Raw genomic sequence first — 12,634 nt, 5'->3', positions numbered from 1 at the left:
GAAGGAAGGAAGGAAGGAAGGAAGGAAGGAAGGAAGGAAGGAAGGAAGGAAGGAAAGAAGGAAGGAAGGAAGGAAGGTAGGTTGGCTGGCTGTGGCTACTGTCTTGAAGATGTGTATGTAGTTATCATTTCTGGTCGTGCGCTAGGTCAGGAGATGGTGGTGGGCTTCCTTCTTTCCTCTCAGGTCTCTGGCATCACGGGGATCACTGTCTTATGTTTCTTCAGGCTCCCCAAGGCCAGCTCTTGGCCAGCCCCTGCCCCGATACCCTAGTATGTGTTGTGTTTGTGTTTCGCATCCCGGGCTACAGAGTGTATCCGATTCGCTGCTCCACTGCCCTAAGACTTTTGGGAAACTCCTTCAGGATGGGGAGACAGGTTGTACCGCGGAGTGTGGAGCCACGAGATGACCTTGGGCACATAACTCTGTCTAACGTGGGGGTGGGCCTGGAAGGGTCTAATGAGAGGGAAAGGTCTCGGGGGTCCTTCCAGCCAGACCTGGGCCTTCTCTTTGGTGACTGTGTCCCGTGGCCCAGGGCACACAGTTGGCACTCAGTGTTTGTCGGCTGGGGTGACCAGTTGATGACTGGTTAGTGAGCTGCCCCAAGGGGCCACACTTATGGGAGGTGCCGCAGCTGCTACCGCAGCCGCCGGCGTCGTACTCTTGGTCGTCACGGAGCCGGCCCGCCCCGCCCCCAGGCGGGGCTACCTTCTCTCCCCCCCCTCCCCCGACGGCGCTGACTCAGCAACGCAAGGGGCGAGGTTTGTCCCTCGGCGCACCCCGTTTCTCCCTCCGGCCTCGCCGGGGCCGAGTCCGTTTCCTCTTTCCGGCGCTCCGGGTGTCCCAAAGCTCCATCCCGCCGCCTGTCTCGCTCAACCCGGCCCAGCTCCGCTCGACCCCGGCGCCTGCTCGCGCCCGTCGGACCCAGGCTCAGACCGGTCCCGGCCCCGGCCCGGCCGCCTCCAGCACCTCCTTCGGCCCTCCTCGGGACCCCGGACAGCGACCGTTACAAGGCCGCGCGCCGCCGTCGCCATGAACGATAAGAGTGAGAGCCGGCTGTGTGGGGGGTGGGGGACATTGGGAGGGGGAGAGAGATGGGAGCCTGCGTGCGCGCGCCCCGCGGCTTGCGTGCGCCCAGCCCCCCCTACCCGGGAGGTAAGTGAAGAGACCCAGCGGCCTCCGGCGCTGCTGGGACGGGACGGGGAAACTGAGGCAGGAGGAGACGGGAGGGAGCGCCCCAAGGCCACGCAGCCGGGGCCGGAGTAATAGGATCAGCGTCTTCTTGTCCTCTCATTGGACAGGACAGGGAAACTGGGGGGAGGGGGCGAACCGAGGCCACTCTGCTAGGGTCAGGGCAATAGAACTAGAAGGGACTTTGTACCTCATCCATTCCCACCTTTCATTGGACAAGACCTGGAAACTGAGGGGTTGGTAATAGAAGCACCCCAAGGTGACCCAGCTAAACTGCGTTTTCTAAGGATGTACTGGTGGGAAGGTTCCTAGGCTGGGAGTCATAAAAGTTTGGGTTTATGGAACCGTGGAAGGGACTTAGAGCCTCTCTGGCCTATCTGAGAAACTAAGTCCCACAGAGGGAAGCCAATTTGTTATTTTAAACTTGAGCACATTTTTACTTTGCCAAGACCTGTTTCTTCCTTCCTAAATGGGTTTGACTAAATTGTATCTCAGTTCCTTTCCAGCCTTAACCTTCTGCCATCCAAAGATGTGAGAAATTTGCAGAGTTAGTGGTGAGGTTGGAGAGATGCATCCTCAGTTTAGTTAGCTCTGGTCTGTCTTTTTGTATTCAAGTGTGTGAACACCCTGCTGGACTGAACCCCTTGAAGGTGGCTACTTTGATCCAGAAGCTGAACAGTGACCCACTGTTTTCCCTGGCCCAGAATGTTGGGAGCACCCATGACCTGCTAGACATCTGCCTGAGGAGGTCCACAGTGCAGGACACACAGCATGTCTTCCAGCATGCTGTGCCTCAGGAAGGCAAGCCAGTCACCAATCAGAAGAATTCAGGTAATGGAAAGTTACTTTTGGAGATTGGATTTCTTGGCTACTCTTCTTGCTTTTCCTGAGATCATATTCCATTGCTGTCATATGGGTAATGCTCAGACTACAGGACTTGAAGTAAATAGTACTTAGATGTACCTCAAGGAGAGTGACTGCCTTTTCTTCCTTAAGTATTTTAGCACGAGCCACTTTTAACTCTATGCCACGAACACTGACTTCCTGATCAGTACTGGTTAATGCTGCTGTTGTTCTTTCTAATACTCTGTCTACTGATGTCTGCCATAGCTAGTAAAGCATGCACCAGCAGTCCTTTTTAAGTGTTGAAACTCTAAGTGGCACCTGTTTGTGTTTGATGGGGGCATCTGTAACTGGTTAGTGCCCGACTCTAACTAACATCCATTTGGTTTAAGCATCATCCTGATGAAACCAAAGTCATGGCCTTGTTCTCTGGTAGCATTATTCTGTTCTGTTGTGGCCACAGATTGATCAAAGCCTTTCTTCACCAGGGAGATCTCAACAAAGTGTGTGGGCGTATTAGTAGAGGTCTACCCTCATGATAGGAAAAGCATTTCAAAGTTCATGTTTCAGTATCTGTATAGTGGTGTTTTTAGTTCTAGTAAATTCAGTTGGGGAAAGGGAGTTAGATTTAAGGCAGGGCTCTTAACTTAGGGTCTAATTAATCTGAATGAGAAAAAAAATTACATCTTTATTTTCACTGACCTTTAACATAAATGTAATGTTTCCTTCTTTTAAAAAAATTTAAAATGAAACAAACACATTAGGTCCATGGCACATAAAGTTAACAGAAGTCTTGACCCAAGGAATGACTGAATAGTCTATGTATACTTGAAATAGATTGGAGCCAAGAGTCATAGGAGTTGAGGAGGCTAAGAAACTAGTGGCCAGGGCTCTTCAAGGAGTTACAGGTTGGGATGGAAATGACTCATTTGGATAATAAACTTATTGGGGATTAGGGAGATGACTTAGAGGACCATAGGTGACCAGAAGAAGGAGCTGAATAGGACAGAATAAATTTTAAAGAGTCAGAGATGAGTGCTAAATGGTGAGGGTTTCAGGGAGGGTCTGAAAGTGGCTTTGGAGAGAACAGATGATGTCAGCTTCTCTCCTGATGAAGTTGGTGAAAGAGTAAGAGAATAAGTGGCTAACCTTGGTGGGAGTGCTAAGAGATGTGGTGTCTTTAGGAAATAGTTGGGTTTCAGTGAGCTCTGGAACATGGAAGGAGACATGAGAAAGGAAGTCATTGAGAGTGAAAGGGTTTCCTAATGGCAGAGAGTTCCAGAGGGCATAATGGAAAGAGAGGGCAAAGGAAGCTTGGAATTAGTCTGGAGTTGAGTCTACTCTTAGGAGGGATAAGGGGACAATGGTGGGTTGTGTCCCATTTTGGCCAGTGACTTCACTCTGCTTCCCTCCCAGGAGAGCTGAGTATCCTGTGATTGATTAGAACAATCAATTAGTTCTACTGGGGATACTACAAAAAATGAGGCAGTCTTAACCGGAAAGGAAATTAAAGTCGAGTGATAAGATGACAAGAACATAGAAAACCATCCCACATAAATATAAAACAAATATGTACAAATATATACAAAGTCATTAGATACTAGGTAGTTTGAGGGGCTTAGGAAAGACTTAATGCAGAGGATGGTGCTTGGATGGCATCTTAAAGAGGGCCTCTTGCGAGACTAGGAGAGAAGGCATTCCAAGGTGGGTCAGAGGAGAGGGACACAGTCTCTGCCAGACCCAGAGCTAGAGGATGGCACATTACTGTGGAGGGAGGAACAGCAAGAAGGTCAGTTTGATTGGATTGGAAGGCACAGGCAGGTTATATAGAGCTTTAAATGCTGAACAAGGTAGGCTGCTAGATGGTTCAGTGAATAAAGAGCCAAGCCTGGAGACAGGTGGTCCTGGGTTCAAATCTGGCCTCAGACACTTTCTAGCTGTGTGACCCAGGGCAAGTCACTTAACTCTATTTGACTATCCATTACCTCTCTTTTGCCTTGGAACCAATACTTAGTATCAAGTTAAGACAGAAGGTAAGAGTTACTAAAAAAAATGCTGATCAAGGGAATTATATTTGATTCTCAAGTCAGCAGAAGACCACTGGAGTTTGAGTAATGGAGGTAATGTGGTCAGTTTTGTGCTTTGGTAATATTCTTTTGGTAGCAGGGTGTGTGATGGACTGGAATGGGGAGAGGCTAGAGGCAGGGAGGCCAATGAAGAGGCTGCTGGAATAATTTGAAGAAGAGACTAGGAGGACCTGAACTAAGGTGGTAGACATGTGAGTGGAGAGTAGGTGTGGAATGCAAGAAATTTGAAAGGAGAAACAGCAAGATTTGGCAGCTGATTGCTTATGTCGGGGCTAGGAAGGTGAGGAGTCCAGGATAATGGCATGGTTATGAACTGGGAAGGATGGTGGTGCTAGGGATAGAAATAGGAAGATTTGGAATTGGGAAGGATTTGGAAGGCAAGACATGCGGGCACCCCCACAAGTAGTCAGGACCCAGTAGAGTAGAATGATGCCAAGATACTAAGAGAGAGACAGTTTGGAGGAATTGCTGCTCAACACTCTAGGGCAAAGCCCTAACTTCCACCTCTTCATTCCAGGCCTGTTAGAAGTGGGAGGACCACACATGTATTTGCATTCATATGTTATATTTGCATCTGTAGGTTGGTTAGATTGAGACTGTATAAATGAACCTAGGTCTTGTGTTTGTTTCTCATGGGCCAGTTAACTTTCAACAGAGGAAGCTATTCAGGGCACCTGATCAGGCATGGCTTCCTTGGCTATCTGCTCTCCATCATCGATGCTGGCATTATTGGAGACACTTGTTCCCATATGCAGAAGATCAGATACAGGGCTTAAGCACCAAGACTATTCAATATATTTTCAAGTAATTTTCAAGTTATCACCATATAGCCTTAAAATAAAGCAGACCTTTTCTCCTTATTTCTCCAGCCCCACCATAAGGTCCACTAAATAAAATAACATTAGGAGAATGTGGCATATGGAAAATGTTTGGCACAGTTCTCTACTCCCACAAAAAGTGCTGCTATGTATACTCAGGTGTTTTAAAGACCTTTCTGTCTTTGATCTCCTTGGGGTATAAGCCTCGCAGCAGGATCTCTTGGGTATGGATGTTCTAGTCACTTTCTCACTAGATTGCTTTCCAGACTGATTGGACCATTCCAGAGCTTCACCACCACTAAGGTGGCTGCTTTCCCTCTAGTTATACAGCTCCTCCAACTCTTGACTCTTTCCAACTTTTGTTATCTCACTGGGTTGGAGGTGAACCCTTTGAGTTATCTCCATGCACATTTTCCTTATTGGAAATTTGGAACATTCTTTCATAAGAATGTTAATAGTTTTCAGGCCTTCTTTTGAGGAGCCATGTCTCCAGTTGTTTTTATCTGTTCCTGCCTCTGTCTTACTCTTGAGTTGTCCAAGACTATGACATGATGCCCACCAGGAAATGCATTTGTGTATCTTGATGCAATATAGGCAAATACAGTGAATTGTAGTTTCTGTTCTTTTGTTTTTTCCAGGAAGATGCTGGATCTTTTCATGTCTGAACGTTATGAGGCTTCCTTTTATGAAGAAATTAAATATTGAAGAATTTGAATTCAGTCAGTCTTATCTATTTTTCTGGGACAAGGTATGGGAGTGAACTCCTTGCAGGATCATTTTCATTGCATTGTCACCCACAGCTTCTCAGTAGGGACCTCCTCTTCAGAGCTTGCATTTCCAGTTCAAGGCTACCTCTAGCCCTGTTAGGTAACTCACCATTGTTATGCTCTGAGGTATCAAAGACAAGTCCTCTTTATACAAAGACAGCTGCTAACAGCAGGCAGAGAAGTCCCTCATTGCACCATTACCTGCTTCCTCTTCTCCTCACTTCCTCTTTACCTGTTGGTATTTCTGATCATTTGCTAGATTGTTTAGATGCCTTAGCCATTCTAAGGCTATATCCCCAATTGCGTGTAGTACTTGCCTAGAAAATAAGTAATGGTTTGGACTGTTGTCTTGAGCTTTAAAATGGACTTGAGGAAAAACAGTGATGCTTCAGAATTTCATTTCATAGTTGGAAGGGTTCTTAACAGCCATCTAGTTTGACCTCTGCCTGAAGCATCAAACCCTTCTATACCATTCCTAACAGGTGGCCATTTAGCCACCCCTTGAAAGACTATTAGTTAGGGAGTTCCTTTTTTAGACCACTCTGCTAATATGTTCTTCCTTATGTGGAACCCAGATCTGAATCTTTGGATTTTCAATTGTTGGGCCTAATTAGATCCTTCAGGACCCAGCAAATTAAAATTGTTCCTTCTTCCATATGAAAGCCCTGCCAAGACTTGTGATCCTTTTCTCCCCAAGTATTCAGATTTTAATTTCCTGAGACCCTTCCACCAGTCCTTGTGGGACATAATTTTAAGTCCCACAGAGCCTCCTGAGTGGGATCTTCTGAATGTACACTTTTTTTGTCCATGCCTCTCCTATATGGTAGTGAGAATAGAACACAATATTTACAATAGAGTATGACTAATGTATATTACAGTGGGGTTAGTGCCTCTCTTGGTCTTGAGTCTGTACTTCTACTATTGTATCATTATTATGGTGTGAATAGACTATTCATTCTGTACCTAAATATAAGAAGATACACTTAACTGATGGTAGACTTTTTTTAAAACCCTTACCTTCCATTTTAGAATCAATAGTCAGTATTGATTTTAAGGTAGAAGAGCAGTAAAGGCTAGGCAATAGAGTTTAAGTGATTTGCCCAAGGTCACACAGCTAGGAAGTACCTGAGGTCAAATTCGAACCCAGGACCCCCCATCTCCAGGCCTGGCTTTCTATCCATTGAGCCACCTAGCTACTCCTCACTGATAGATTCTTGATGGCATATTTTGACATTCAGGATCCAGACTGATTGGAAAATAAAATAGTACATGAGGCCCATAAGTGTCCCATTGGCTAAATTTATTTGGTATATATGCTGAGTTTTCACCTCACTTTTGTCTGACTTGCCTTATGTTGCAGGTTGAACGCTGTTATTTCTTTTTGAATGCCTTTGTTGAAACAGCCCAGGAACCTGAAGATGGAAGGCTGGTGCAATATTTACTTACTAATCCTGCAAATGATGGTGGACAGTGGGATATGCTAGTCAACATTGTTGGTAAGTCATTCTTTCCTAAATTGTTGATTGATTGAAGGACCTGAAATTGACTTAGGATTCTAATGCTGGGTGTTTAATTAGTAGCTAATTTGTGACATACATTTGACCAAATAGAAGGGTTCATGTATAGTTTGGAGAACCTATCTTAGCTCTGCTCTTCACCATCCTTCATTCCTTCCTCAGGATACCCACCATTTTGTTGATGACCCTTTTATTAATGGTGGGCAAAAATGGTAGAAACTTGAAGGCCCATGCTTGCATTCTAGTACCAGATTAGTTATTATTTGAAGAGGAAGGTGAAGATATGTTTAGGCAGAAACACAATTGATATCATCTATGGATTATGGATTATGCAATAGACCACCTGTACAGAAAGAGGAAATAGATGAAAAGTCCAGAAAACAATTCACTAATCTGATGAGGGAGAACATGATATAGTAATCAGAGGGAACAATATATACATATCTACTAGAGCTCTCTACCTATAGTAGAATAGCTGCTGACTTCTTGGCTTGTCTCAATAATTCCATCCTTTAAAAGGTAGAGACACCAAGGAGGGAAAGTTTTATTTTAGGTTTAATTCTCACCTACAAGGTGGAACTTGTTGCAGAGACAGAAATTATGGGAATTCGAGGTGATAGAATGGAAAAGTCAAGTCATGAGATCTTTGTTAGGTGCCTGCTATGTGCTAAAAACCCTGAATAATAAAAGAAGGCTAGTTTCTGGTCTCAAAGAAGCTCAAGGCTCAATGGGAAGTATAACATGCAAATATCTGTGTATGTACAAGAAATAAACAGGCTGAATTGGAGGCAATAGGATTAATGGAAGGCACTAGCATTAATGGAGAATTAAGAAAGATTCCTTGTGGAAGGTGGAATTTTAGCTGGGCTCTGAAGGAATCCTGGAGATGGAGATAAGGAAGGGGACTAGTTCAGGCATGGGGGGTGGGGTGGCAACCAGTAAGTCATGCAAACAGTAAGGAAGTCAGTGTCACCAGATTGCAGAGTATATAGAGGGGAGTAAAATGTATGAAGCCAGGCCAGGTTACAAAGGGCTTTAAAATTTAGCTATTGGCTGTTTGATCCTGGAAGTAATATGGAACCTCTGGACTTATGAGAATTAGAGGTTGACAGGGTCAGAATGGAGCTTTAGCAAGACCACTGTGGCAGTTGGGTGGAGGGTAGACAGGAGTGGGGAAGGGAGAGTGTCAGGCAATTACAGTTGTCCAGGTATGGAGTGACAAGGGCCCATTCCACTCTGTATCAGAATTTGTGAGAGAAGAGAGGTAAGCCAAGAATAGTTTGACATGCACTTCAAGTTTGAGGAAAGCAGATTTCAGAGAATTCAGAGAGAAAATAAAGTTAGACTCCAAGGACTAAAATTTTCCAGGAAAAGACAGTATACAAATGATGAGAAGAATAAAACTCAAAAACAAAGAGAGAAATATTTCTGATGGGAAAGAAAAGAGGAAATATTCCAAAGAGAATATCAACCCATATTTAGATTGTAAGAAGACATCATGTACAGAGGATAGAAACAGGGAACGATAATGGAGGATGGCTATAGAAGCATGATAGAATCCTGTAAAAATATTGCCTGGACTGCTGGTGAGAAAAACTTAGGGCATCAAAAAAATCTGCTGTTCTTGTTTTTTTTGTTTGTTTTAGCTTTATTGGGGAGGAGAGGATGAATAAAGAAAGAATGGGACAGTGAAAGCCATAGGGAGAAGACCAATAATCTTATTTTGCTTCTAAGGGAATGATCTTTGGGCTAGAAAGGAAAAACAGAAATAGCTTAGGGACTGGTACCGAGGGAGCTGATACCCAGGATAACTTGGTAGGGATGGAACATTTCATTACTTCTGATGAGTTCAAGGCACTGGGTCCTGAAGGATGTTTCTATTCTTTGCTCTGGCTGACTCTACCTGGATAACTGGATACAGTTTGGGCATTCTTTTTAATAAAGGATATTGATTAGCTGGAGGGCTGGCTTCCAGGGTAGTGTGGGGCTGGGGTGATGCTGAAAACGGGAGGACTAGTTGAAGGCCCTGAATTCTTGGGCTGAAAGAACTGATTGAGGAGCCTTTGTAGTGGTCTGTGAAAAATTACAGAGAATGTGCAAGGTATCCCAGGAGGGGCATGTGTCCTACAAAAGGAGGGGGTGGGGGTGGGTAATGGAATCTGCAGATAGAGGCCAGTGAGCTGGATTAAGTTTCTGGCAAATTTCTAGAATGTACCATTCAAGGGATGGTTGGTGAACATCTAGAAAAGGAAACTGCAATCATAAAGAGTCAGTAGACTTCTTTATAAGGTTTCCAGATCAGCAGAATGTTGTTGCTTTTAGCAAAAAAATTTGAGAGAATTATTCTTTTCTTTTGGAAAAAGTGGGGGAAAAAGTAGGAGAGATTCTAGAATAAGTGGATTTGGTTGTGGGACTGGACCCAAAGAATAGTTATTAAAAATTCATTGTTGAAAAGAAGATTCTACTTGAAGGGCCCCAAGTTTTGTATTTGACTCCTGGTAAAAGCCAAAATGCCCTTTATCAGATATGCATATGACACGGAACTGGGGGAGGATGTAATATTGATAGAATTTGGGTAAAATACAGGGCCTGCATTTAGGATGTTGACATTTAATTGGGGTAAATATGAGATTTTACATTTATATTTTTAAAATCAGCATCACCAGGTACAAAATAGTAGATATATGGTGCTATGTAGTTGCTTATTTGAAAAAAAGGTCTGGTAGTGTTAGTGGACTATAAGCTAAATGTGCTCTACAAGTATGATTTGGCTACCAATCACAAGTTATACTCAGAGAAGTATCATTGGCTGACTCCAACTGGAGAACTGAATATAGTTCTGGGCCTTCCTTTATGAGGAGGACATTGACAAACTGGAGATTATGCAGAAAAGGACTCTGAGGAAGCTTAGCCTAAAGTAGAGAAGCTCCAGGGCAATCTTCTTTGCCCTCAGGAAGCACTGAATAAACTTGTGGCCAGGCTTTCCTTAATTTATAAGACTGCTACTTGAAGAAGAAATATACTTGTTTTATTTTGCCCCAAGGGGAATTACAGAGAAGCAGTTTTAGGTTTTTAAAATTCTTGACCTATGATTTCATTGATGTAGGAAACTTCCAGTAAGTAAACTCCTTCCACTGATGCAGAAGTAGAGTTGCCTGGGGCAGTGGGTGATGGAGTGATGAGCTCTCTGTCCATTGTGCCACAGGACCTGGCTTCCCAACAGTTAGTACTCTCCAAGGTGGAATGGTTCTCTCTCTACAAAGTCTTGAGATTAAGGCTCAAGAGTTTGGTTGGGGTTCTTGTAACAAGGATTCTTGTGCAGGTATAGATTGTACTTGGTGTGCTCTGAAGTCTGCTCTTTTTTAATGGGAGGCCTTGGCTACCATATCTCTCCCTTATTTTCCTTCTGCAAAGAAGATTTTCTGAATTTGGGGTTGGTACAGTGTCAGTAATAGATCTAGAGCTGATAGGGGCCTTAGAGGCCATCTGGCTCAGTCCCCTTATTTTATACATGAGGAAACTGAGCCAAAGTAAATACTGTGTGTAGAGAGCCAGGCTAGATGTATGATGGAAAAATATTTCCCAAGTATCTACCTGAATTTGCCTGGCCTGCTACTTCTTGTGGTATTTGTGACAGCTGAGAGCACGATGGACCATGGTCTCAGTTCAGCATTCAGGTTTAGTCAGAAAGATGAGTGAGCTCAGAAAAGTTGAGAGGCTCAAATGTAGGGGAGATCATTCCCCATCTGGTTTCTTTCAACTGCCTTAACACAGATAGGTTTTCTGTGGGTATATGGCATTCCTTTATATGTATGGCATTATTCATCTAGATACGTTAAACCTGAGGTGCTAGTCACAGGGAACTCTAGTGTTTCAGTCTGGACTCTGTGTGGGCCTCTTGTCTCAGTCTCCCCTTTTCGGCTTTCTAAGCCCTGACCTTGCTGTAGAACTCATTATTCTGTTCATTCCCTGCTCTCTCCCTTCTAGAATCTAACTAGCTTTAGATGTTGACTTAGATTTGACCAAGAATCAGAGCAGAGGTTGTATCATATGGGAACATCTCACTTGAAACTGCCCTTGATTCTTCTTTTTCTGACAAGAATCTTTTAGGGGAACACTTGTAATTGGCAACAGAAATCACAGGTCAGTGATTGAACTGGCCTTTTGGCAGTTTCTCCATATTAGTGTGACTGACTTTGCTATATAATTGTAGCTCATATCATTAATTTCCCCTCAATATTAGAAAGAAACCCCATTTTCTGGAAGTCTAAGATGCCACAAACTTAAGACTAATTTTCCTTTGACAATCCAGTAAGATAATAATATGGAAGGAGCAGTAGCAATGGCATATGTAAAAGCCATTTGTTGAATGACTATTGTAAAAGAACTCAAAACTAGGATAGGGCTTCTTTCCTTTGGGTGTGTTTGGCTTTCTTAATGCACATAAATTCTCCAAATACTTGAAGTCTGCACTCAAGCTTCTCTTTGTTGAGACAGTTTTGTTGACTGGCCCTGAAGTGTCCATTCAAAGCTTGTGGAGGATGCGTTGGAAACTAGAGGAACCTTTCAAGATGAATGGTTTCATAGCACATTGAATAGAGTGCCAGGCCTGGAATCAGGACTTAGGTTCAAATCTGGCCTGAGATCTTTCCTAGTTGTATGACCCTGGGCAAATCACTTAATCTCAATTGTCTGGCCCTTGCTGCTCTTCTGCCTTAGAATTGATAAGGCAGAAAGTAAGGGTGGTGGGGTGGTGGGAGGTTGTGTTTTTGTGTTTTTTTTTTAAAGATGAATGGTTTCTTTCAGTTGGGTTAACTTATTTCAAGGACCTATTAATTCATTACTTAGGCACTTAATAGGTGACTGGAATAGAACCTGGACCTGTTGATGCCACTGGTCTAGGGGCCCACCCAATGAGGAGATTCTCTTGACCACTACAGATTGGCACCTACCCTGAACAGTCTTGGAGAGGTGTCAGGAAACCTGAAGGGGAAGTGAGTTTCCTAGGGCTACAAGGCCATGGCAGGTCAGAAGCAAGACTTCAACCTGGATCTCCTTGGCTTTTGGGTTGGCCCTCTACCCACTATGTCATGCCGTCTCTCAGGGAGCTTACATTTTCCAAGAAGCCCTTAATTAAGGTAAACTGGGAGCAAATCAGAGCCATAGATTGGTCTGAAAATGGTTTGTCTGTAATCCAACCAAAGAGGGTTTTCTTGGGAAAAAATGCCTGGTTATTGGGTACTCAGATGCCTTTGGAAACTTTGTGACATAAAAGTTAAGCAAACTGAGTTCTGCCATCTTTAATAGCAGCTTGGAAAACATGCAGGGGAAGTCATCTACTTATTAAATCAAAAAGGAACCCTAGCTTGTTCACTCTTATGAAGAAGAGTGGATGGGGGTAATGGCAAGAGGTG

At 43.9% G+C, this 12,634-nt stretch overlaps 1 protein-coding gene across 1 annotated transcript in view; it reads left to right on the top strand.

Annotated features, from left to right (window-relative positions):
- Positions 1-803: 803 nt before the first annotated feature.
- BLMH (bleomycin hydrolase) overlaps positions 804-12,634 on the top strand; it is a 53,067-nt gene continuing 41,236 nt past the window's right edge. The window contains exons 1-4 of the mRNA XM_044672902.1: positions 804-1,042; positions 1,804-2,019; positions 5,575-5,684; positions 7,064-7,199. Coding sequence (XP_044528837.1) covers positions 1,030-1,042; positions 1,804-2,019; positions 5,575-5,684; positions 7,064-7,199 — 475 coding nt within the window. The 5' untranslated portion in view covers positions 804-1,029. The remainder of the gene's footprint in view (positions 1,043-1,803; positions 2,020-5,574; positions 5,685-7,063; positions 7,200-12,634) is intronic.

This window comes from Gracilinanus agilis, chromosome 4 (genome assembly GCF_016433145.1).
Source record: "Gracilinanus agilis isolate LMUSP501 chromosome 4, AgileGrace, whole genome shotgun sequence".
NCBI lineage: Eukaryota > Metazoa > Chordata > Mammalia > Didelphimorphia > Didelphidae > Gracilinanus > Gracilinanus agilis.
This window is presented reverse-complemented; position numbering and strand designations above follow the sequence as displayed.